This window comes from Strongylocentrotus purpuratus, unplaced genomic scaffold, assembly GCF_000002235.5.
Source record: "Strongylocentrotus purpuratus isolate Spur 01 unplaced genomic scaffold, Spur_5.0 spur5_scaffold_19, whole genome shotgun sequence".
Taxonomy (NCBI): Eukaryota; Metazoa; Echinodermata; class Echinoidea; order Camarodonta; family Strongylocentrotidae; genus Strongylocentrotus; species Strongylocentrotus purpuratus.
Genome location: NW_022145604.1, coordinates 14,781,160 through 14,807,696, shown reverse-complemented (window position 1 = coordinate 14,807,696; position 26,537 = coordinate 14,781,160). Strand labels below are relative to the sequence as shown.

The 26,537-nt window shown below is 38.0% G+C and overlaps 2 protein-coding genes across 3 annotated transcripts in view; both read left to right on the top strand.

The window, feature by feature from the left end:
- The window catches only part of LOC756926 (pre-mRNA-processing factor 40 homolog B), a 35,319-nt gene extending 27,540 nt beyond the window's left edge, over positions 1-7,779 (top strand). For both annotated transcript variants that reach the window (XM_030990387.1, XM_030990385.1), the window contains exons 18-25: positions 767-883; positions 1,991-2,128; positions 2,570-2,665; positions 3,166-3,264; positions 3,750-3,990; positions 5,320-5,384; positions 6,519-6,632; positions 7,432-7,779. In XM_030990387.1, coding sequence (XP_030846247.1) covers positions 767-883; positions 1,991-2,128; positions 2,570-2,665; positions 3,166-3,264; positions 3,750-3,990; positions 5,320-5,384; positions 6,519-6,632; positions 7,432-7,524 — 963 coding nt within the window. In that variant the 3' untranslated portion in view covers positions 7,525-7,779. The remainder of the gene's footprint in view (positions 1-766; positions 884-1,990; positions 2,129-2,569; positions 2,666-3,165; positions 3,265-3,749; positions 3,991-5,319; positions 5,385-6,518; positions 6,633-7,431) is intronic.
- Positions 7,780-15,070: 7,291 nt separating this feature from the next.
- Positions 15,071-24,625, top strand: LOC581177 (aqualysin-1). Its single transcript, XM_011673760.2, has 10 exons — positions 15,071-15,163; positions 16,343-16,449; positions 17,723-17,845; positions 18,114-18,249; positions 18,584-18,693; positions 20,056-20,194; positions 20,667-20,851; positions 22,306-22,477; positions 23,075-23,217; positions 24,350-24,625. The coding sequence occupies exons 1-9, from the start codon at positions 15,079-15,081 to the stop codon at positions 23,206-23,208; spliced, it is 1,191 nt and encodes a 396-aa protein (XP_011672062.1). The 5' UTR covers positions 15,071-15,078; the 3' UTR covers positions 23,209-23,217; positions 24,350-24,625.
- The last annotated feature ends 1,912 nt before the right edge of the window (positions 24,626-26,537 follow it).

Sequence of the window (26,537 nt, the reverse complement as noted above, 5' to 3'; positions counted from 1 at the left end):
AAAAAAATTGCGCTTCAAAATGATCAAGAAGTGCCTCAAAAATTTTTAAATCTTTGAGTGACCGGTTTTACCATACTCGTTTTCCCCAATAGACTGTAGTGTTATGAAAATCGTTAAGCAAACGGTTTTCAAAGTTTGTAATTCCAATCATGAATATCTTGATAATCAGACAGGCGGTCTGCTTGTAAAAGTCATGGGGTTCCTGACTGACCTAAAGGTTTATAATTATCATTGCAGCATGAGCTAAATCCAGAATTTTGTTTCAGAATCTGAGACAAAGTTACCGGATCCCTTTAAGTTTCAGTTGTCATGACTAATTCCCTATTATGATTTTCTAGTTGCATGGGAAAATTATGTCAAAGGTAACAATTGGATTAAAAATTTGTGGTCCTTTATATGTGATTACGATATTTAATTGCTTGGGAACTACACATATTATATTTGATGGAAGTATTTCAAATGTCCTTTGTATTGTAAAATTGTGATCCTTCGATTATGGTTGTATTGAACCTTCAATGTAATATTAATTTTACTTTTTTCTACGGTACAAATAGTTGAAAATAACTGTTTTGATTGGTGGGTATATACAGTCAAACCTGCTTTAGTGACCACCTGTCTATAAAGACCACTTTTCTTGTCTCCATTGGGTGGTCTTTATAGACAGGTATCACTGTATTCATACTAGACAAAATATAAATGTGTTCTCTTGTGCTCTATATAATTATGACATTTGACATTCTTGAAATTATTTCATCTTTGATTGCAGGATAAAAGCTTGACGGTGGAGCTGATTACAACCTTTGATGATTTTGCCAGTGCCATCAGTCTTGACAAGAGGGCTTCCACCTTAGATGCAGGCAATATCAAGATGGCTTTTAATAGTGTAAGTTATTATTATTATTACTAAGTATTTGTCGTCACCTGTGCCTTGGAGACAAAAAAGCAAACTGATACACTGTGACCCTCGGGTCTCTCCTCCCGGTATAACTGATTGGGGGTGTGCAGGTGGACCACTACACCGAGTTTCCCCCTACTCTTATACGAATAGTGCAGTGGGTTCTTAACGTGCAAAGGTTCTGGCAAGATTGCCAGCTATCCTTGAAATCAGGGGAAAACCAGGATAATGAGTTCCCTTTTTTTCCAGTCAGGGGATTTGAAGAAGAAAAAATCAGCCTAATCGGGTAAAGATGAGGAATGTTTACCTCCAAAAGAAAGTTTTATCTCAATAAAAGTGCTGGATGATTGGCTGTGGTTCCTTTTTATTGTTTAAAATACCTTCTTGAATGATTCTGGTAAAATCAGTGAATTGTGTTTTCTCATGCAGTAATGGGATCCCTCTCAGGGATATACATTGGATTGTATTCACAGTTTTGTTTGGCTCCTCTTAAAGTCAGATTACTCTGCATTTCTATGTGAAAATCACACCCTCTGTTGATTCTCTCCACGACTTCAAATTCGTCAGTTCGGTGGTTTGTGAAAGGTCTAATATTATACCACCTTATTTTGTCAAAAGATCTGCTGGCAGAAGGGTAGTTTCTCCAAGCAAATTCTCCTAAAAACATATTTAACGCATGATCATTATCTCCGTCATAATCATCATCAACATCATCATATTTATCATCATCATCATCATCATCATAATCATCATCGTCACCATCATCATCATCATCATTGTGGTCATCATCATTGTCATCATCACCATTATCATCACAATTATTGTTTTCTCCTTTATCATCATCATCATCATCATCATCATAATCATCATCATCATCATCATCAGCATAATCATTATCATCATCATCATCATCATCATCATCATCATCATCATCATCATCATCATCATCATTATCATTGTCATCATCATCATCATCATAATTGTCACCAGCATCATCATCTTGAACATCATCATCAGCATCATCATCTTGATCATCATCATCATCCTAATCATCATCCACACTAATTGAATTGTTATTATTCTTATCTCTTTCAGTTGATAGAGAAAGCAGAAGCGAGAGAGAAGGAGAGACAGAAAGAAGAAGCCAGGAAACAGAGGAGAAAAGAGAGTGCCTTCAAGACCATGCTCAAGCAATCTGCCCCACCCCTAGATGTCAATTCAAACTGGGATGACGTAAGTTCTTATCATTATCATATTTTCTCTTTGAAGGAGACGTAATGGCTCAGTGGTAGAGCATTGGTCTCGTAACCGGGAGGTCCCGGGTTCAAAACCAAGTCGATGCGTTTGTGCCCTTTGGTTAGGCATTAGTCCTCATTACCAAGTCCCTCGGAGAGGACTCAACATTACAACTAATAGTATATTACTATTACTTTATATTACAGATAGATTGAAAGCATAGTAAAATATAATTAATGGCAGCAAGATTGGAGATACAACAGACTTTTACAATTCATTTTAAAATGTTTTTTGTTTGTGACAGGGCCCAGAAAAGTTACACCCTGCCATTTGCTTAGGTGAACAAATTATATGACTTCTTTTTTTTGGCAGCATTTCCTGCTCAAATCATAGAGTTAAAGGACCACGTATATTAATTGTTGGTATTTGATTTTTCAGGTCAGAGATCGCTTTGTCAACGACCATGCATTTGATGGCATCACGGTTGAATCAGAAAGGATCCGTCTCTTCAAAGAATTTATTACATCTCTAGAGGTAAGCATTGTATGATTGTATGAGAAAATCTGTTGAGTTTTTTTTTAAAGCTTTTATTGCACTTTACAAAAGATGACTTGAAACTAGCTAAATCTGTTTTATTTTAGTTCATACAAAGAGTGAGTTTTTAGAAAGAGTTTTTTTTTTTTTTTTTTTTCCTCCTTATTTTTCTATTAATACAAGTAGACAATGTACATGAAAGGTATTATTTGACCTCTCAAAAATTCATGTTTGAAATCAGTCTAAGAGCAAGATTACATGGAAAGCAACAGAAACATAGTGTGTCCTTGTAATCCTTTTATTTTAGCAGTTTCTTTGAATAATATCCATTCTATTGTCGAAAATTATGTTTTCCACACTAAATTTTTCTTTGAATTGTCAAAACTGCTTTTTTCAAACATTTTAATCCAAAGTGATAAAAGGTTCCTCTACATTCATGACCTTATCGATATATTAATTATTTTATTAACAAATAATTATAAAATCTTTGTCTCCTTCAGGTTGCCTGTGCCCATCATCATGGGAAATCAACATCTCGCAAACATTCCAAGAAGTCAAAGAAGCACCGCAGCAGACGATCTCCATCACGCTCTAAATCGGTGAGTCTTAAATTCAGATTGAGAGAAGAGTTTTCAAAAGTGTGTAAGGTCCAATGGTGCAAAAGTGTTAACTGTAATGTTTATGAGTGAGACATAAAACTGTTTTAGGATGCATTAGATGTACATTACCTGTTCATTCAGTAAAGGTGGATTTGGGTTTGAAGAAATGTGTAGCAAATGGCCAAATATTGAAGGTATTGTGATTTTGAAAATAATTGCTTAGCTTCTCGCTTTGTTATGGATTATGTGCATGAAAGTGTATCACATTGTAGGTCGATAGTAATAGAAAGGTCTTTACTTCAAACTTGTTGCCTATTTTATTGCTTTGTCTCGCACGTTTATCAAACTGTCTGATGAGTGTATTAGCTAAATATCTGCATAAAGTTTGTAATCCTGAGGTAATTTGATTTATCATAAAAAAGGTACTATTTCTTCTACATTAACTGTGATTTTAAATCTGTTTTTCCTTTTGTTTTTCTCGTCAGTCGGATTCCGTTGATGATGAACAGGAAGAGAGGGAGAGAGAGCGAGAGCGGGAAAAGGAGCGTGAGAGAGAGAAGGAAAGGGAGAGGGAGAGAGAGAGGGAGAGAGAACGCGAGAGAGAACGTGAGAGAGATAGAGAGAGGGAAAGAGATAGGGAGAGAGAAAGAGACAGAGACAGTCACAAGCGCTCCAAGAAGAAGAAGCGTTCAAAGACACCTTCGGAGTCATCAGGCCATGAATCAGGTAAGACGATTCATTTTCTTTTTAATCAAAGATACTTTATAATTCAAGTGAACGAGAGCATGTTAACAAGTTCGTGAGAACAATGATACTTTGAGTATTTGAAGAAAATTGCAAGGTGTCAAATCTATTGTATGTGATTAAATTTTGATTTTATACACATTTTCCAAACAGTCCTGCCTGGGTTATCAGTTTAGTTTTTGACAGGGTATGACTTACAGCCTTTTCACACATGGGTAAAATTCATCGTATCTAGAGCTGATTAGTTTAAAGCTGTTTAAACAAACAGCTTTAAAGAAAATTTTCCCTTTGTGAACGTCGTTTATACGATGTTCAGACAGATACGAAGTCGGGATTCATATGCTGGTCAAAGCAGGCTGCAGTAACGAAGGCTGTATCTAGTGAGCAAGACAATTTGTGTGTGAACGGATATACGTCCTTAACTAGAACGGGCAGTGAGTCACTGCTTGTAAATGCGTAATGGCCCTACCTACTGAGTGTTTAAAGAGCAGTGAATCTCGAACGACCGCACCAAAATCATCTGTGTGTGAATGATGTATCTAAAGCTGATTAGTTTAAAGCTCTTTAAAGCTAATTAGCTTTGAAGAATTTTACCCCTGTGTGAAAAGGGGTTTAGTAAATCAGGGATACATTTTGAGAGTAGGAAATATTTTAGCACCTTCCGAGCCACCAGATTTATGAACAATTATAGATCGATTTTCAACATACTTTTAACTTTTAATTCATTGAAATTTTAGTAGAATAAAGGTTTGAACCTTTGAACCTTGAGAAGGTCATGTGAAGTTTACCATATTAAAATACACAACTCCCGATGTAATGTACTAGCAAGGAATCTAAGTTTATGAAATTAACAAGAAATCAACTCTCGAGTCATCTCTTAAAATTACAACCTGTCAATCAAGTGTTGAAATTCACTCTCAAGCAGGATGAAATTGACAAGCAAGTTATTTATGAGTGCAGTGTGAAATGTACACTTGAGTTGTAAACAGGCAGGAATCTGGGTCACAGTTTAACCCACAGTGCAGGTGTAGTAGTAGTAGTAGTTGGACCAAATTATTAGTACAAAATCAAAGCAAGCTTAAGCTGCATTTACACTCCAACCAAAAAAACAAAAGTCAGTTTTTCTCGCATTCCCACATTTCGCCGGTAGTTTCATTGCACAACGCTTTTATTTGAGACAATATTAATCGATTGTGTGTACTAAATGAATTGTGTGTACCAATTTCACAGGATATTTTTTATTTTGATATATGATGTAGATTAAATTAAACAAGTAAAATGTATTCATTTATTTGTTTTTACATCTCACAGATCACAGTAAGAATAAATCGTCAAAGAGACACAAGAAGAAGACAAAGAAGAAGCGCAGGAGAACGGTAAGCAACCAGTCTCTAAAAGTGTTACAGAAAGCTTGTTCTAATGATTATGATGATGAATATCAAGTTCTTTATGCTGACATTCAAGGAGAAGTCCACCCTGATATTACATTGGTCTTAATTAGAAGCACAAAATGAGAGAAATTGGTTAGTAAAAGTTAGAGCAAAAACCGATTAAAAAAAGAAAGGGTTATGAAAACTTGAAGGTGCCCCGTTCAAAAACACTTCAAAAATCTATATTTTCAATTATGAATATTGTCAATCATACATTCACCCTAGATATAATTAATTCAATTTGGATGCATCTAGAAGTTTATCATAGTTTGATGACCTTACACTCATACCAGATGTTCATTGGAACAGTCAATATTTCATATCATCTCTTTAGAACCAGAAGGGCGCTAACTCATATACTCAAGACAGAGTTATCACCCCTCTGGCTCTGAGCAGATAATGTATTCAATATTTGAGTTTGCATGTTGATGAAGTAAGCCAGTTTAAACCAGTTTAAACCAGTCACATTTACACTCAAAGATCAGGTAATGGAGCTCCCAATAGTTCCCTTTGATAATAATAATAGTAAATCTGGATTTATATAGCACTTTACAGATTTTATGTTTACACCGAACCTTGGATTAATTCCTGCACACATTGTGCACAATTTCCACTCTAAGAGGATTTTCCCTACCATATGGAAATTTGTATCACAAAACGGCTTTTGTCATCCTACCAGGTCCCCATTTCTCTCCTGGGTATTGAGTGGCAAATGTAGATTAATGCCTTGCCAAAGGACATTAGGGCGGTGTCCAGGATTGAACCCTGACCCTTTCATTTCCAGTCAAGTGCTTAAACCACTCGACTACGACACCTCTCTTTCAGTCTCTATGGGAGGGAACTAATTCGGCACTTCTTGAAATTGACCTATGAACGAATGCAAAGTCTGCCCTGGCATGGCTTAAGATTTGTAGAATGAAGCAAAATGTAGAGGTTAATTCTGGCAAGTAAATAACATTATATGAATCTATTCCTTGTAATCTATTATTTGGGAGTAATTTTGATTTTATGTACTTGTGAAAGAATTCAACTTGAGTTCAATAGATAGAATTACTTTTATTTTGTTGTTTCTTTTAATAGCCTGTATCCGATTCTGGCTCTGATGAAAAGGAGAGTGGTGAGATATCAGTTCCCCACAAGCCAAGCAAGTCCGGTACTCCATCCATGTCTGCAGGAACACCCAAGAAAGAAAAGGTAACCAGTCTCTGCTGTGATGAGAACAGTAGAAACACAAAGGCCTGAATTCACAAAGGAGGTTTAAATTTAACCCATGGTTTAAATCTTCATTTACATAACCCATGGTCTAAAATTAGCGCAAAATAAGTGTGACATAGTCAGAGGTCCAATATTAGACGCGCGCGAGGCAAGGTACACTTATTTTGTGCTAATTTTAAACAATGGGTTATGTAAACTAGGGTTTGTGAAATTTAAACCTCCTTTGTGAATTCGGGCCAAAGGATATGGATGTGTGCATGATTTTGAATTGTGGGGCTGCAGGTTATTTTGGCAAGGTGTATTTTGAAAATTAAAATCAATTTCCTATTTCTATTTGTGATGAGGTATTCTACACTGCACACATAAATATTGTCTATGGAGACATTACATTTTATTAGAACAATTTAGCCATAAAAGAAAAAAAACATTTTGTTGCCAATTTGAAGAACAACAGGTGATCAATTAAACCCAAAAGAAATCTTGTCCTGAAAGAGTTAATCTAATAAGAAGACGCGATTGGTCAGTGGTAGAGCAGTGGTCTCGTAACCTGGAAGTCCCAGTTCAAAACCAAGCCGATGCGCTAGTGCCCTTTTTGGTAAGGCATTAATCCTCATTACCAAGTCCTTTAAAGGACTTAAAGCCATAGGTCCCAAGGTTGCTTACTTACTAGCATACAAATGCTTTGTTAGCAGTCAAGTAAAACAAACCCAACCAAACAATACCATAATCTGACATGTAATTCTTCATAATTTTCTGTTTTCTTTCTTCTATTACACAGACTGGCTGGGACACTTCCGATAGTGATCTAAGCGATGGAGAGTTGGAAAGACGGAGAAGGGCACTACTAGAGCAGCTGGCTGAAAATCATTGATGATGCAAGCTCCATGGAATCCTAAATTTATTTCTGTCAATGTTTTTATGATTGTAGGGAGGGGTTAAGTACTCCTGCTCAAGTCCCTTTCAGTTTCGAACAAGGTCTGAATCATGCTAATACAGTCCAATCTGCTTTAGCGACCACCTGTATAGAAAGACCACCTGTCTAGAAAGACTACATTTTTTTTCTTCCCTTGAATAGGCTTTCTCATTGAAACCTGTACTAAAGGAACCAGTACTTAAAGACCACCTGCCTATAAAGATGACTTTTCATGTTTCCCTTGAGCGGTCTTTATATAAAGGTTGCACTGTAATACAAAAATTGTTTACCAAGGATAGCCTCATTAGCATTAGTACTGTTCTTCCTGATGGCCCCTGCAGAAAGTTTCATTATTTGCCTTATATTCAACACGTTTCTCTGATTTTTCTGTTTCCTCCCAGTTCCACTGGTAAAAAAAGTGGAAATTTCCCTCTACCGTAAGTATATGAAATTAATTTTGTGTCTATTTTGGTGGGGAAAAGGGACAAAAAAGACGCAGTATGATCTTTTCTTGATAATGCTTCGATCCGAGGTGAAATTTCAGAATAAAAAGTTTCCAACACTGTCAATGAACTTTAGGATTGTTTGCTTTCCTTCACCGAGCCGATGCCAATTGGCAACGTTCCGTTTGTTTACAATAGATGGGCAGTTATCATCACCGTCGTACGTCCATGCATAGATAAGCCCTTATTGTCATCAATCACTCCGTTGTTATCTGACACATGAATTGATTAGAAGATTTCCAGTGCGTTCCATTTGCCAAAGTTTATGTCCACAAAAAGTCATTTGAAATTTGAAGGGTTATCTTTCTTTTATTTCATCCCATGCTAAATTTTGAGCAGAATTTCCCTTTATCAGCCCCATTTACCAATGAAATTAATTCATGTATTTTGCTCCCCAGACCCTTGCCCACAATTTCTATGTAAGTCATCTGTTATGTTAGTCCAGAATCTGACTGATTCTTATATTTTATCTCTATAATATTTTCAACACTTGCTTCAAGCCGCCAAAGATGGCGTTATCAGCGAACTTTTCGCCGGGCGTAGAAATACGGGGATCTCGTCGTCTTGGGCTTACGGCAAGTAAGGGGAGATGGCGGTGATGGAGATTATTAAAAATCAAATCGGCCAGATTCTGGACAACTGTTATGTATGATATGTGTATGGATGTAATCCCTATCTCATAAAATAGTTATTGCTATGTCGGGCAAGCAATATGAAACTTCTTGGGTCATTATTACAGGATGCTGTTAAGTACTGGTCATGTGACTGAACTGTGGAAGAAACTCTTTACAATTTTGAATTATTGGTATATTAAATAGGAATAAATATGTATTGAAAAAAATTGAAATTTTTTGAAAGCACTGAAATGATAAAAAAATAACGAACTCTATCTGATTAAAAACCCTCTCAAATAATGAAAGGATCATGACAAAAGTATATCCTCATGGGACTATACACATACAGGTGACAGGAAATTTGGTTCAAAGTTCTGAACTATTTCTAGTCATATAAATATTCATATAGTTTGAATACATTTATGCACTGGTCTTTTAGCCTAACTTAAAATGGTATAGGAATTGTAACATAAAACATGATTCATTCATTCAACAATTATTTTCTTTCAACCACAAATGTAATTTCTCCGATCTGTTTTAGATTGGAAGGTTGATGGACGTTCCCCTCCCCCCCCCCCCCCCTTCCTTTGCACATTGATTTATCATTAGACAGATGTCAACATAATTTGCTTGGGTAGTTTACACCTTTTGTAAGCCTTATGCCAAACCTATTCCAATCAAATTTAAATTAAAGACCGTCAATACTACTGGGCCAGAAGGGATTAGACCACACAGCGAGGTCACTGGCAGGTGGCTATCTCATTAACTCAGCTCTCAACTAACATAAGAAAAAGAGGATCATGGGGGACCAACAGGCACCGATTGGGGAAGTTTTTCTATACAGAGGGAGCAAGTAGCTACAAGTAGGACAGTGGGGCTGATATGAACATGATCGCAACTAATTAGAAAAAAAGTCAACCTTAGGCAATGTCAATAGCCTTGTGCATCATTACCTATTGAAATGTGTGAAGGTGACAATGACGTATTGCTAAATACGAACATGACTTCTACGGGATGTACAATGGGGTATTGAAATTCCCCTCGACTTGATTTTTCCAAAATGGTTGCAATCGTGATTATGATAGGGAAGGATAAATAATTAATCATGTTTTTTTACAGACCCCTGTGTTGTTACAATACAAGCAAGACAAATTGTGCATGTCTCGTGTGATTTTGGGAAAAGTTCTATTTCTTTACTGTATATTCGGAGCAGAGGAGAAATGAAAGAATGAATCTGGATTTCTTGTAAATATATGTGTATTATAGCCAAACCTGTATATCTTGTATATTGTTTGTTCTTGGGTATTATTCTTTACCCTCATCATTGATTGGGGATGTCACATGATTTTTCTGTTTGGTACTAGAAGGGTGTTAACTCATATACTACAACACACAGCTAGTGCCTTTCTGGTTTGAACAGAAGATATGCTATTCATATCCGCCTGTGAAGAGGAGGAGGCAAAATTTTTGGTTAGGTGATGTTGAAGATGGCAAATTAAGTTATGCAAGAATATGTAGAGCATGTAGTCATGGATGTAATGTGTGCGTGTGTGTGTGTGTATGTGTGTGTTAGATAGAGAGCGAGAAAGAAAGGGAGAGAGGGTAAAAAGAGAAAACATGAATATAATGAGAGAGAGAGAGAGAGAAATGGCCGAGGGTAAAGAGCAGAAAAGGGAAAGGGAGGGAGAGAGAGGGGAGAAAGAGAAGAAGGGAGGTTAGAGAAAGAAGGAAAAAAGAAGCGAGAAATGGGGGGAGGGAGGTACTGTATATGAAAGATGTGCAGATTTGTGAGTTTGGACAGTGAGGGGGCACACGAAATGGTAAACATAGGGGAAATTACGTCGTTTGAAATTTAAAAATGCAAAAATGACCACAATAGCAGGCAATGATGTGGAGAGATGCATAGAAATATCAACAGAAGATGAAAAGATTTTTTTTTTTCTACAAAAGGAAGTACAATTAAAAATCGTTGTTAGGCGAAAAAGAAATAAGATTTTATCAGATATTAAAAATGTAGAATTCTGAGGTAACTACATATTACTTACGTATCGTTCCTAGGTCAATTTTTTTTTTACCCTTCTTGGTACAAACTATCTCCATCCAAAAATGGATTCTGGTGTTTACAAGTTATGCTGTTCTCCCATGGACTATGCCAAGAAAACAAAAGATACGGAGATATGATTCAAAGTGCCCTTCAGAAAAACACGTATGACAAGAAATCTTCTTAGCTGTGTTGGTATTATCTGACAGAAAGCTCTTCAAACAACTTTGTTATTTTGAGATTGCTGGTTTGGATTCTCAAGAAAGATTTTGTTTTAAGCGAGAGGAAGGAAAGAAGATGATATTGAGTAAATAACTGGTAAAGAAGTCGTTTAGAGATCAGGGCTCTATATTACAAAGAGTTGATATTGATCGCAACTATGTACATAAGAGATAGGAGACTGCAAACTTGCGATTGATTAGAGGACTTGCGATTAATTTGGATCAATCGCAATTCTTTGTAAGACAGGGCCTAGAGCAATAAAGACGAAAATAAAGGCCACAAGATGTATTGATTTATACTCTAATTTTTTTCATGGCTTAATTTGTGAATGGCAAGCGGTGGTTGAATTGCTCACCACTTCTAAAATATGCATTTTAAAACATAATGAGGGTATATATATCTACATGTGCAATAATAAAGGTATATGGTAATATGAAGGAGAAAAAAAGACAATCTAATAGATATTGAACATGTAAACAGAAAGTTCACAAATCCATGGAGAGAAACGTGATTGTGTGAACATCAGCGTGCCAAGGGGGCATAGAGAGTGGCAATGGAAAAAAGGGGGAGACTGAGAGAGGGAGAGAAAGAGATGGAGAAGAGGGGAAGGGAGGGAGAGAAAAAAGGTAGGGGAGAGAGGGGAAGAAAGATGAAGTGATATAGAGAGATAGAGGGAGAGGAGGGGAGAGAGAGAGAGAAGAGAGAGAGAGAGACTTTACCACCACCACCACCACCAACACCACCACCTCCACTTTACTACTACTACTACTACTACTACCACCACCACCACCAGGGGCGGTCGAGCGACTTCCAAAGTGGGGGGCACCAACAAAAAAAGGGCACTTTCTGAAGAAAAAAGGGCACCTACAGTGGGAAATCTCAAAGCGAAAATATACAATTTTTTAGACATTGGTACATACCCCTGCATTGTGATTACATTATCAGGGATGATTTCAATATTTGTTTCTCTTCATACATCATACAAGATATCGCTTAAGCATCATACTTTACAGTTGGGTGGGATGTCTGAATATGCATTTACGAGCGAGCGAAGCGAGCGAGAAAAATTTTAAAGATCTGCGAGGTCGCAGTGCGAAAAATTACATCTTATAAAGAGGAAAAAAGCCAATCGTGATGGGGTTATAAGCACATTCTCTTAACGGAAGACTGAAAAGACCTTTGATAACTAACATAATTATATCATCTTTAAATGCGAGCGAGCGCAGCGAGCGAACTTTGGGGGAAATTGCTCTTAGTCGCTTTAAATAAGGGGCATGTTTAATGATTTCATGAAAAGGGGACAATTATCGAAAGGGATAAGACACTTATTAGAAAAGAAAAGGAGCACGTGTCAAAGTACAAAGGATAATTATAAGAGGTGAACATGAGGCATTTTTTTCACCTGAAAAGAGGCACTCACCTGATGAAAAAGAGGCGTTTACGAAAATGGGAAATAGGCATTTGTTGACGGAAAAAGGGCACCCATCAGATTTTGATAGGGGCATTTATAAGAGGTGAAAAGGGGACAGGTCCCTTATTAGAAAGGAAAAGGGGCACGTATCATTATTAAAAAGGGAATTATCAGAGGTGAAAAGAGGCACTGACCAGATATGAAAAGGGGCACTTATGAAAATGTAAAAGGGGCACTTATAATAAAGGAAAATGTGCATTTGTTGAATGAAAAGGGGGCACCGTTCAAATTTAAAAAAAGGGCCGTTATGAGAAGGGGAGGGAGCTTTTTCTTTTTAATGGGGGCACTTATCATAAGGAAAAGGGGCACTTATTAGAAAGGGAAAGCGGTAGTTATGAGAAGGGGAAGGAGCTCTCTCTTTTTAATGGGGGCACTTATCATAAGGAAAAGGGGCACTTATTAGAAGAAAAAAAGGGGCACATGTTAAAATTAAAGGTGTGCTCATCCGAGTTTAAAAAAGGGGTAGTTATTAAAAGGAGAAGGGGCACTTCTTACAAAGGAAAAAAGGGGCAGTTGTCAAAGTAAAAGGAGCACCTCTCAGTTTTGAATAGGGCAATTATCAGAGGTGAAGGGGGCACTTATCAAAAGTGAAAAGGGGCACTTCTCGTACCTGAAAAGAGGCACTTACTAGAGATTAAAAAGGGCACTTATTAAAGATAATTTCAAGATTTATGAGAATGGAAAATGGACACTTATTGCAAAGGAAAATGGGAACATGTCGAAGGAAAAGGGGCACGTGTCAAAAATAAAAAGGGCACTCGTCAGAGGTGAAAAGGGGGAAGGGGCACTTTTATTTAGTAATAGGGGCACTTGTCAAAGTAAAAGGGGCACTTTTCCTATGTAAAAGGGGCACTTCTTACAAAATAAAAGGGGCACTTTTCCTATGTAAAAAGGGGCACTTTTGGGGTATCTGAAAAAGTGGGGGGCACTGTGCCCCCCTGCCCCCCCCCCCCCGGGAGAACCGCCTCTGACCACCACCACCACCGGTATACGGGGACGATGTCTACCAGAAAATAAACATAACACAAATTATTATCCACCTTAATTTTGAATCGAGTAGCTTTGGTGAATTGGTCTCGTTGACCCACTGGCCACTCATACCCCCCCCCCCCCCAACCCCCTTAAAAAAGGTTTCTGAATGTTATACTTTAATTGGAACTGCAGGTAACGTACATGGAATGCTTCAGTACAAGTGAAAAAGGACATTCTAGGGAGATAAAAGTTTCGGGATGGCATTATTTTGAACCATTTGTAGTCTATAAATGGAGAATTAGGGTTAGCACAAGGAATAGGGTAACGGATTGTGGTTAGTGAAATAGAGATCACTTAGTAAGTAACGAAGTTTGTTAACCTTTTTGTTTTTACATTGTCTGCTTAAAATGCATCGCACAAACTGCAAGTCCCCATCCCAAAATGGATTCTGGTGTTTACAAGTCATGCTGTTCTCCCATGGACTATGACAAGAAAACAAGATATGCAGATATGATTCAAAGTGCCCTTCAGAACATGAAATATGAATAAACTGTCCATCTTATTGACCCTATAAGCAATGTGATGCCAAGTTGACATAGTCTTACAGAAAGGGAGAGAGAAAGATGGAGAGTTAGAGAGAGAGAGAGAGAGAGAGAGTGGGGGGGGGGGGGAGTTGGCACAGAGTTCGCACAAACTATCTCCATCCCAAAATATTGGTTCCAGTGTTTACGAGTCATGCTGTTCTCCCATGGAATATCTATAGCAAGATAACAAGATAACAAGATATGAAGATATGATTCAAACTGCTCTTTAGAAATTAATATATGAGTTTAATAATTGCCCATCGCGTTAACCCTTTTGATACTGTAATATCCGCAATGGGATCGGCCAGACCACGAGAAAATTGTAGAAAATTCACGAACTGTTTGTGCACGGTCATACGACACAGGTTCAAACGACAATAGCTCGAGTTAATGGCGGGCAATCCAAATTTTGTAATAAGTTACTTTTTATGAGAACAGAAAATGAGAGAAACAGAATGGCGAAAGTTTGAAATAATTCGGACCCGTAAATAAAGAGTTACTAATGTTTGAGATATGACAAACCCTTGTCAGTCACTGTGCTTCAAGGTACTATGTCTCATTTGCAGCCAACATCAAATTCTGTAGAACTTTGCAGAAATTATTAACATGTAACGTATGTCCTATTTGTGAAGGTTAACAGTGTCCTTTTTGTTTAAGGGGGGGGGGGGGCTACATCTGATTACGCAACTATAAAAGCGACCAAACAATATTTTTATCGAACTGCAAAATCACTATTTATTACACCCAGTTGAAAGTGTGCTTCCCTGCAAAGTCTTTAGTGGGAAAAGTTTGCTCTCTTGCAGACGATGAACTTTTTCTTGGTGGCGCCGAAATGCGGATCTGAAAGGGTTAAAAAATACTCTCGAACTTTTTGCTGTATATACTAGAAGTTGCATATGATCTGTATTTCAAAATGTCTGGTATTCTCCGGGTTAAGAATTTTGAATATACTTTGAACGACTCGGTTGCTTCCCAACTGATTACTTTATTTTTTAAATAATATTCAAACATTTCGTTGATTGGATGAAAAACATCAAGATAAGACATTTTAAAGACGTCATGACTAAAGTCTTTGCTCGATGGCTCAGCTCAGGGATGATAGCAGATGTTCCTTCTTGAATGGCATAAATACACCGCTGCTTCCACACTAAAACCATCTCATCTTCGGACTGCAAATAGACAAGCAACCGGTAAGTAGAAACCTCTCTTCGTGCATTTTCTGCTCGATCTGTGCTCTGCTACAGCCCACGGACCGGCAGCACAAGAGACCGACACTGAGCCCAGGAGACCCGCAACCCATGAGACCGACAGCTCACAAGACTGACAGCCCATGTGGCCGACAGTTCAAAAGACCGACAGTTCAAGAGACCGACAGCCCAAGAGACTGACCGTCTAAGATACCGACAACCCAAGAGACCGACAACCCAAGAGACCGACAACCCACGAGAACGATAGTCCAAAATATGGACAGCTCACGAGGTCGACAGCCCAAGAGACCGACCTGTCGGTCCGTTGGCCTTCTGATTTCTGACAACTTTTCTGAGGATTCATGAGACTGACAATGTCGGTCTCATGGGCTGTCGGTCCATAGGGATGTCTCGCCTCACTGAATGAGTGATTGAGGTGATCCTATATCTTGCTAGCCTCTCTGCAGGCCGAGTCGTACGTCACGAAGACGGCATATGCACGAAGGTGTCAGCAGGTTTTATTCTAGCTGCAATTGCTCCAGGCTGTTTTCTGTTCAAAATTATGTAGGGTTATAATAGGGTTAGGTTGATTTTAGATTTCGGGTAAGGGTTACTTTAAATTAAACATGAGCGGAAATCCATTTCCTTTCAAGTCATTATTAGGCCAAATTAGGGGTCACTTTATTTGGAGTAGAATCCGTATTCATATGAATTTACTCTCAAGAGAGTATTTCATCAACAGTGCTTTCGAGTAGTGGATCCTTCTGCAATGTAAGTGAGTCCTAATCGGAGCATTATCACCGCAGCATAGTTCATGGGCCGCGAAACCAGAGGGGAGGGGGAAAAAGATGGAGCTGCCGGGACGTACCCTGCACCTTTTTTTTCTTCCTGTGTGGTCAAAATAGTTAATGTTCAAACTTTAGAGTGCGAATTTTCTTCTTCTTTCTTTCGCAAAAATAAATGTAATTGTATACGAGTGTGTCGGTAGAATTCAAAGTTTGAACCCTCTGTTGGGGGGGGGGTCACAATGTCAGAGGTAAATATGGCAAGGATCGAGGGGTAATCCCTTTCAAAGAAAATGTCGTCTAGCAAACTCGAGAACTTAAAGAAGATTCTCAGGTTTCAGTGTACTTCATGGTGAAAATTGTTCAACATACTTGATGTTTTGTTTTTTTTAAACAGAAATCATGCGTGCCTTCCTAGTTCTCCTCCTCGTTGCTGCGGCCAACGCCGCTAGCCTTCTGAAGGCATCGGAACCTATTTTCGGCCAATACATCGTGAAGATCAAGGTAAAACTTTAGCTATACAGTGTGAGTCAAAAAGAAAGTTTACACTTAGAAAATTACTAATTATTTTAAAAATCATCTATGAACAGTAAATGATTATACATCTTATGAAAGGGTGTTTTATCCCAAATCATTTGGTATCATTTTTGTGTGGTATGTGTTCACGCTTGGATAAACAGGAGGCATCGTTTGCGAGAGTGCAAAAATCGATTTGCGCCAAAGTTGCTTGTGTGATGTTTGAACAAAGCAATTGGGATTTGGGTATTAATTCGGTCTTTGCAGATCCAAATAACATCCCTAAGAAAACTAATCATGCCACACATATCAAATATCGAATATTTAATATCAACGAACATTATTAAGTGCGCGCGTGTGTGTGACTTTGCTTCTGCAAAAAGCATAAATTATGCAATGCATTTCATTTGATACATTCAATTCATTCTCTCACTCCGCTAATTCCCAACATTATGCTGTAGGCATCACTTTGGCGCAAGTCGATATTTGCACTCATGAATACCTCATGTTCATCCAAGCGTGAACACATACCACACAAAAATGATACCAAATGATTTGGGATAAAACACTCTTTCAAAAGATATATAATAATTTACTGTTCATAGATTATTTTAAAAATAATTAGCAATTTTCTAGGTGTAAACTTTTTTTTGACTCACACGGTATATTATACAGGGTGGCCCACTAAAAAAAAAAAAAATTTCCTTTTGCGATCGTAATGTAGCATTAGTGTGTAGTAATTGGTTGTAATCGAAATAACGTTTCGTGTGCAAAATCCATTATAGGGATCTAGTCTCCCAAAATATAATAATACTTATAATGATAATGATAAAAATAATACTAATAATAATGAGAAGAAGAAAACAAAATTGCCCTATAATAATAATTTTGTTTACCCATGCAGGGAAGCCTCACCAGCGCCAATATGCGGTTCTTTCTCAGAACCCTACAAATAAATAACCCCAGTCATTGTCACGCACCCATTTAAACTTGGGTGAAGAGTGGTAAATGTGGATTAATTTCTTGTCAAACGATATCAGTTTTGGGCAGGGATTCGATCCCTCAACCCTTAGATTGAGAGTCAAGTAAATGAACCACTATGACACGACACCTCCGAATCGTTGGGCAAATTATCATTAATGGTTCAGAACATTTAGTTTTGTTTGATCCTGCATTCACTTTCTTCATTATCTTCTTGGATATTGTCATCATCTTCAGAGCCTAATACTTATAATCGGGTTTACTTGATTGTTTCCTTTAGTCGGACTTCGACGTCCAGTCCGTTCTGCCCACCGTTCGCCTCGCTGGTGGTCGTGTTGGACACGTTTACAATGCCGTCTTCAACGGATTCGCCGCCAAGCTATCCGAAAAGGTCCTCGATGCTGTGAGTATGAATATTATTTCTTTTTATGAGTTTCTATCTTATTTTAATGTGAAGTAAACGAAAGGTGTAATACCTGAGTTAAACAACCTAGACAGCTGCTGAACTCTCCGATAAAGCCCGGTTTAGAGTCGTGTTGGCGATGTGGCTGCGGTGTAAAACAAGCATTATTGAGTATATTTATCCTGTAACTTTATTTGATGTTTACGTTCGGCTGCAAGACCGTTATTTTTAATAAACCCTTATCGAATTGAATTATGAAACGGTATAGGTCCTCAATCTGCCCGCTGTCGAGTACGTAGAAGAGGACGGCGTTGTACGCACTCAAGCTGTTGGATCATGGGGTCTTGATCGTATTGATCAGGCCAATCTCCCACTAGACGACTCCTACGACTCTACCAAACGAGGTAAGAAGGGATTTCATTTATTTTGTTGTTGATGTTCGTATCGTAGTTGTTCTTGTTTGGGAAATGTTTCGATTTTAGATGAATAACAGATCCATTAATTTTGTTGTTGATGTTCATGTCGTAGTTGTTTTTGTTTGGGGGTATGTTTAGATTTTAGATACATTACTTAGTGCTATGACGGGCAAGCATAAGTCAAGCTTTCTAGTTGTGAAGAACAACCTTTGTTTCAAGAATTCTCTTCCGAACCTCTTCCTAGCTACATGTCATGTTATGTGAGGAAGAAGGGTGGTTATAAACTATTCTTGGTGTTTTGATATCATCTTTTAATAATTAGGTACCAACGGAGCAGGTTACAATGTTTACGTGATCGACACTGGTATCAACCCAACGCACAACGACTTCGGCGGACGTGCGGTCACTGCCTGGTCCGCCATGGCTAGAAGCGTAAGTCATACAAATTAATACAGTCGAACCTGTCTATTAAGAACGCCCAGGCGCGTACGCAGGGGTGGGGGGTGGGGGTTAACCCCCCCCCCCCCCCCCATTTGATTTTGATTTTTTTGATTTTTTTTTTAATTTTTTTTTATAATATATAAAATTTAAAAAAAAAAAAAAAAAAAAAAATTATTCCTACGGCCGACCTAAAAAAGGTGACCTTACCCCCCCCCCCCAACTGAGCAAAATGTCAAATTTCAAAATTTCGAGACCAATTTTTTTTAAAAAAGTGTCCTCTTACCACCCCCCCCCCCCCCCCCCCCCCCCCCCTTGAAAAAATCCTGCGTACGCGCCTGAGACCGCCCAAGGGAAATATAAACTGTGGCCAATGTAGACATGAAGGAGCATTTTTAGACAGGTTCCTACTAAGACATGCTTGACTGAATTTAAAGATGAAGTTGAGTTCTGGTCATGCGATTGCATTGTGAAAGTAACGGTGTGGAACCGACCAGAAAAGGTTGATCATCTAGCATGTGTGTATTGCAAGGTTCTGGAATCATCAAAATGATAAGAAATTTGGCCAAGTCTTGGTAAAGTTACAAACACTTGCACAGAAAGATGTATATGGGACTACACGAACACGTGGCGTAAAAAGCCGGCCCCCGATTTTTACGATGTTACATGCATATTTAGAATATGAAGGCATTTGAAGAGCCATGCTTTTCAGGGAACATGTCTTAACTGATGTTCTTCCACACTTGCATAATAAGAATGAGTAATGCTCACAAATTATTTTTCACCTCTTCCCAGAACTCAACCTTCTCTTTAAATATGAAAATGAATAGTAAATTGAAAGGAAAAATAAACAAGTAAAACAGAAACTGTCGCGTCCATAACTGTTTGCAGAATTCCTGAAAATAGCCGTAATTCGCGAAAGTTTCTAGTCGCAGTAGGCCATCATAAATCATGTAAAGGAAATTAAATTTGCCAAAATTTAATTATTGTTGTTCTTGATGCATTTTCGTGAAATAATGTTGGAGACTTCCACTGGCCTGGTATAGTGCTCCTCTCAGAGAATAACGTATTATTGTGTAGTTTCAGAAATGGTATTATTCCTGAGCTTTGAGCAAATATGTAATAAACGTCAGATTGAACACAAATATAACAATTATACACACATTTTTTTCGGGCGTTTTTAATGACTTGTTAAAGATAGTTATGAAATTATACGAATTGTTTAAAATGCAGTTTCATTGATACTACCAACAATTTTATGAAAAAATAATTGATACTACCAACAATTTTATGAAAAAGTAATCATCTTTTTGTTTTATCATATTGAGTTTGTGTTGCGTATATTTATCCTAACAGGAAGATTGCAATGGACACGGAACTCACTGCTCAGGTACTGTAGCAGGAACCGAATACGGAGTGGCGAAGGGAGTCAATGTCTATGGCGTCAAGGTTCTAAATTGCTTCGGTAGTGGGTCATGGAGTGACGTCATTGCTGGTACGTTTTCAGTCATTTATCGGTAACGTTCGGCACTTGTAATTCGTAAACTTGAGTTTACGAGTTGATTTTTTTTTCTATAATTCTGTCAGTATGAAAGAATCACGACAGACAGCGCCGTTGAACGTAACTTCCTTTAATATTTACGTAGGCCCTACATGTAAATGTTTTATAATTGTTTTTGATAATTGTTTTACATTACTGCTAAGAAAGCATGTTTATGCTTGTATCAAAGTAAACAGCCACGGGGACTGACGGCTTTAAGTCCACTCCGAGGGACTTGGTATTGAGGATTAATGCCTCGATCACCGAAGGGCGCATTGACTTGGTTTCGAATCCGGGACCTCCCGGTTATGAGACCAGAATACCATAGCGTCCCATTAATGGACTCCTATTGTATTTTATAAAAGCATGGAAATTAGCGTATATAATGCTCAACTTCGTTAACCAAATGGTGTTTCCTTCTTATTAGGTGTCGATTGGGTTAGCGCAAGTGGTGCTAGGCCAGCAGTTGCATCGATGTCTCTTGGTGGTGGCTATACCGATTCCTTAAACGAAGCTGTTAAGAACTTAGTCAACAGTGGTGTCCAAACTGCCGTCGCAGCTGGCAACGACAACAGTAATGCTTGCAACTATTCTCCAGCAAGCGAGCCTGAAGTGAGTAAATAGAAGGCCTTTTTAAAATTTCGTGTAACTCGTATTTTTAAAAACTTTGCACCACGTAAAATATTGAACCTAGTTATGTTATGTTTTGTAAAGTTCGGGATAAAGGCGCGTTGTCCATTTTTTCTTCAAAAAGTGTGATACTGGTATTGACGAAAATATCCATATCCTGACATTCTTATCAGCATCGTAATTTGTAACATTATAAAATGGCTCCGACACACACAAAACATATATATATATTATATAGGCGTGAAGAAAATGGTCTAGGAACGTGAGACGTAGCTTTAATTTAATTTCCTATATATATATATATATATATATATATATATATATATATATATAGGAAATTAAAATAAAGGAATTAAAAAACATCACCAGTTAGTTAATGTTAATATAATACGTGTTATGTGTCAAATTTACAGACTTGTTAATCAGGAACATAACCTGATCCTGGGTCCGTTTTGCCGTCCTTAGCCCCCTTTCTTTTCCTTACAAACTAGGATTTGTCGTGAAGAAAATAACTGTTTGTTTTTTTTAGCTATACGTGTATTACGTGTATAATACAGCTCGGTTGTTCGTATTATTTGATTTGTATCCCCTTTGCTATCATTTCTATATGTTCAGGTACTTTCTGTTTTACAAGTCTTGTGCTTTTATATCCTTTCATCTATCTCTGTTGCCAAATTGTGTATTTATGACTGTTGTTTTTACATTGTTCGATGATAAATGAATTGAATTGAATATACCATTTCGTAGTTAGTAAATGGATAAAATGACCCCAAATATCCACAGATCTTTAAGTGTATTACAGTGTATTTTAGATTAATCAATGCCAAAGTCATGTATGTGCTTCATGAAAAGCTTTTGTTTGCCCTGTTGTATCATAGAAAGTACCGCAGGTGCAACACATGAATAATGATTACATAATACATACCATGAGCACTTATTCAACTCGATGGGTTTTACAATTTTATCAGAAATGACCTTTATCTGCCCTATCTGCCCATGCGCAAATAGTATTTACGAAATGGCTTATTCAAGAAGAAGAAAAAAATGAATTCAATCGGAAGTATAAACATCAAAGAAAAATCGAACGAATAAAATATCAATAACAAAAAGGAAACGGAGAAACCCCTTTCAAGTTACGCAAAGGCCTTATCGGTTCGAGACCCGCCGCGGCACTAATGTCCTTTGGCAAGACATTAATCTACATTTGCCATACTCCACCCAGGTGAGGTAAATGGGTACCCGGTAGGAAGAAATTCCTTGAATGCTTAAGCGCCTTTTCATGCTAGCTCGGTGAAAGCCGGTGTATACAATTTGCAGGGCCCTCAGGGAGAACAGGCTACCCTGCATGGGTAAACGAGACATTATTATCAGTATTATTATTGTTATCAATTTTTCACCTAATACGGCCTGCTAAATTTGTGATTTGCTCATCACAGGCTGTGACGGTTGGGTCAACCACGAGCACAGACGCTCGTTCTTCTTTCTCCAACTATGGAAATTGCGTGGATGTCTTTGCTCCAGGTAGTTCCATCACATCCGCATGGTACACCTCCAACACAGCCACCAATACCATCAGCGGAACGTCCATGGCTTGCCCTCATGTTGCAGGTAATACCGCGGACTAAGCATTACGGTATTACGCCCTCAAGTAGTCCAGAATCTGGCCGATTTATCTGTTTCAATCTCCACTATACCTATCTTTTGATTTACATGTCTCTGTAGATCACATGATTTGCATGAGTCCCATGAGACTCAATATTGTCCTTTGGCAAGACAGACATTAATCTGCATTTGGCACTCTCCACCCAGGATCTAAATGGGTAGGCCTATACCCAGTAGGATGCGAACATTGATGTGGTTGGATTCGCATGATAATTGTGTGCGCTCGTAAAATGGCGCCTGGCCAGAATAATCAAAAGGGAAAGGAACGTGTGCATTATTGTGTGTGGATTAGCAATTGAATCTAGTGATAATTTAATAATTACAATGTAAAGTGCTTAGAAACGTAATATTGTGCCCTCTATATAAAGCAAACAATGCCTAATCGATGACCATTGTTCCCCATGGTCCCCTTTTTCTTATGTTAATAAAGAGCTGATTTGATGAGATAACCACCTGTCAGTGACCAGGCAGGGAGGTCTAATCCCTCCTGGTCAAGTAGTGCAGATAGGCTTTAATTCAAATAGTTCCCCATTCTGTTTTCAGGTGCCCTTGCTATCTATGGCATACTAAATGGGAACGATGGTGAAAGGGCAGCGGCCGCTCTGGTCAATGAGGCTACCTCGGGTGTCGTAGGAAATCCAGGCTGGAACTCTCCCAACAAGTTGCTCTATGTCTAGTCTGCACAGGTGAGTACAGGCAGGGGGTAGACTCTGGATTCTGAAAAGAAAGGGGACCCCAAAAAATTGTCGCCAATACAGGGGAGTGTTTCACAAAGACTAAGATCGAGTTTAAGTTGGACTTAAATAATACAGGCCATTTATGCCACTGGTTGCTCTAACCATTGGTCTCTCAATAATTATGATCTTTAGAAAATATTTTTTCCTTCAATAATGAACTATCAAAAAAGCTGAATTCACTAGATGTGTGACCATGATTTTGTACGTCCATTGAGAGACCATTGACAGTAAATGGTGAGAGCAAACAGTGGCATGAATGGCCTGTCATAGTTAAATCCAACTTTGTGAAACACTCCCCATGTATAATGTTTATCACATCCTTTAGTTGTTCAATGATCAGGTGACAGGTGCCTTTAGGGGTCTACAATAATTATTGATTACCTTTAAACATGATCTCAAAGTATTTGGAGAAATCAAACTTTGGCAATTTCAAAAGCCCTGTCCATTACCTCTAAATGCATGACCCATGACCTTTACAACTATTATGCAATCCGAATATGATTTTCACAGGCAATACAAAAAGGTCAAATATAATTGATTCCGAGTCTTGTCTGTTTGTTGAAGAAAGTACGATTAAAAATAATCAATCAAACACAAATTGACAGCGCTGTGGGACGCCCTCTCACAAAGCTCTATACGGTACATGTCAATTTTATTAGTCGTTGATAAAGGAATAAGTTTGAATAAGAAAGGATATGTTAAATGCTAGCTCCGAAAGGGTTGAACAGTATCAGAATATTAAAGAGAAAGTAGGTATATTACAATATAACAATAGGAAATATAGAGTGGTTTATACAAGACTGAATATCTTTTCTTACTTTTTAGTCATTTATTTTTTCCTGTCTTGGGGTGGAACATCCTAGCACCAAAAGATGATTTCTAACAGCAAAAAACCCATTGTGTATGTGACGGTGTGTGTGTGTGTGGGGGGGGGGGGGGGGGCGGTGTGTGTTGGGGGCGATGGGTGTGTGTGTGTGTGCGTATGGATGTGTGTTGTTGATGTTGATGTTGTTGAGATGACAACCATTCTCTCTTCACATTCACTTAAATCTATCCTTGTGTTCTTTTTTTTCCCTCTCAGGTCCTAACCACCGTGCTAAGCTCAAGCGGACTTTCTACCAACTAATCACTAATTGGATGAAATGACCCTGACAGTGAAATAAATGCCGTTCTTATAACTTTAAGACATTAACATAAAACCAATCTTAATAAAGTGCAATGAATTATGACGCCATCGTCTGGCATTATCAAATCAAAGTCATTTATGTTTTGTCTGTATCAGAATTGCTTGACAGTTCTGATCGTTAACGTAATACTGACTTTAATAAAGTTCGCTTGTACCTCAATCGCATCAGCATTATTTACAGTGTGATTTTTGTCTTTTTACATTTCCTACATAACCACTAACCGCCTGAGGGGTTGCCCTAAAGAAAATACCCTCACATCACTTGGGGGTGCCTTTTCACACAAAAATTAGCACATCCATACCAACTGAGCACCCCAGCAACGACTGGTTTTCGATGGGGAATGCAGGCACCCCCGGTATCCCTATATCCGGCCCTATATTATAGCTTTCGTGATCAAACAATCGTATGGGGATGACTTTGGTGTTAATAATGTTGATGAAGGAAGCGGCCATGTTGAACATTGATGATGATGTGGTTGCCGCTGATGGTGATGATGATGATGATGATGATGATTGTGATGATGATGGTGGTGAAAAAGATGATGATGTTGGTGATGAAGACGATTATGATGATTGTGATACTGATGTAATAGAAATGATGATGATAATGTTGATAATATAGTGATGAGGATGATAATGATGACGATGATGATGATGATGATGATGACGACGATAATGATAATGATGATGCTGGTGGTAGTGATGAGTCCACCAACAATATCAGAATATCAAATGATCCTATATTATACACTCTTCCAATAGTATACCACGTCAGCTCGAAATCGTGATACATGATGTAGCATAGTTTCCTTCATTATACGGCCACCAAAATATTATTATATGGAACGCCCTCCAGTTTTAAGTCCTTACCCCCAGTTTTCTTAACCTTATTAAGCAAAGACCATGGGCGGCGATCCAGGGAGGGGACGGGGGACACGGACATTTTGCACAACTGGAGGGCCCAAGAGTGCAGCGTTAAGACTAATACAAATACAAAAATCTTCTCGCTCGGTCGCTACGCTCACTCACATAATATTCTTCAAAATGTACGAGTAAATATTGTAGAAAATCTTTATTCCTTTGGCATCATCGTGTTACCAATCGAGTACAGATTTTCCCTCGCATTTCGCCCCCCCCCCCCCCCGGTTATGAAAAGACATCGCCGTCTCTGCTAAAGACACACCTCTTCAATAACCGAGTTTTAATTTTTTTTGTTTTGTTGTTCTCTTGTTTATCCTTTTTTATAATCTTAATAGGTCTATGTTGAGTGCACTTAGCAATATTTCAATGGATGTTGCGATACATAAAGATTTGTTTTAAAAATTATGTACATAATGAATATCATGATGCTACCGTAAATTATCCAGGCGACTGTATATGCATTTGTGTCTTTTCTTTGTAAAGAAGCTTATTTGCTTTGGAAAGAGCTTGAAAAGAATGTTAACAAATATTTCATGTCTAATTTTCAATTCAAACCATTTTACTTCATGGTTTCGACTTCGGTTTAAAAAAAAAAGGAAAATGATATTGATATAAATTTTAATTATGCAATTTTTACAATTATCAAATGATAGTACGGAAGCGATAAACAACATTTATAGAAAAGTCGCTTAAGATGACAGTTGCATATAACGGAAAACAAAATAGCATAAAACTGAAAAGTCAGGCGGATTTTCTAGTGTAGTACCAGCCCCAGCTATCTTCATCATTCATAAACGTCATCATACTTCAATTAAATTCCAATCATAGAATTGGTGTGTTGTTGAAACGCATACTCTGACCTGAATATCAAACCAAGGACTCCTTGATCAAACAAAACGTGCTTGAATCCTTTGGGCCGCTAGGGCTATTCAAATATTTATTTCCATATTTGACAATCAACATCGTTTCATAATTATTTGTTGGCATCTGTGTATAATAATTACACAATAGCATCGCGGAATAGTGAATCTACACAAAGGAAATCCAAATTTAACCCCCGATCTCAAGAAGTTATTGAGGTATTCTGTTGTGATCTTTTTAGGTCAAGTTAATTTCCAAATGTGATTGCAGGTGATGGAGAATTTTTTTAAAGCAGATGTTT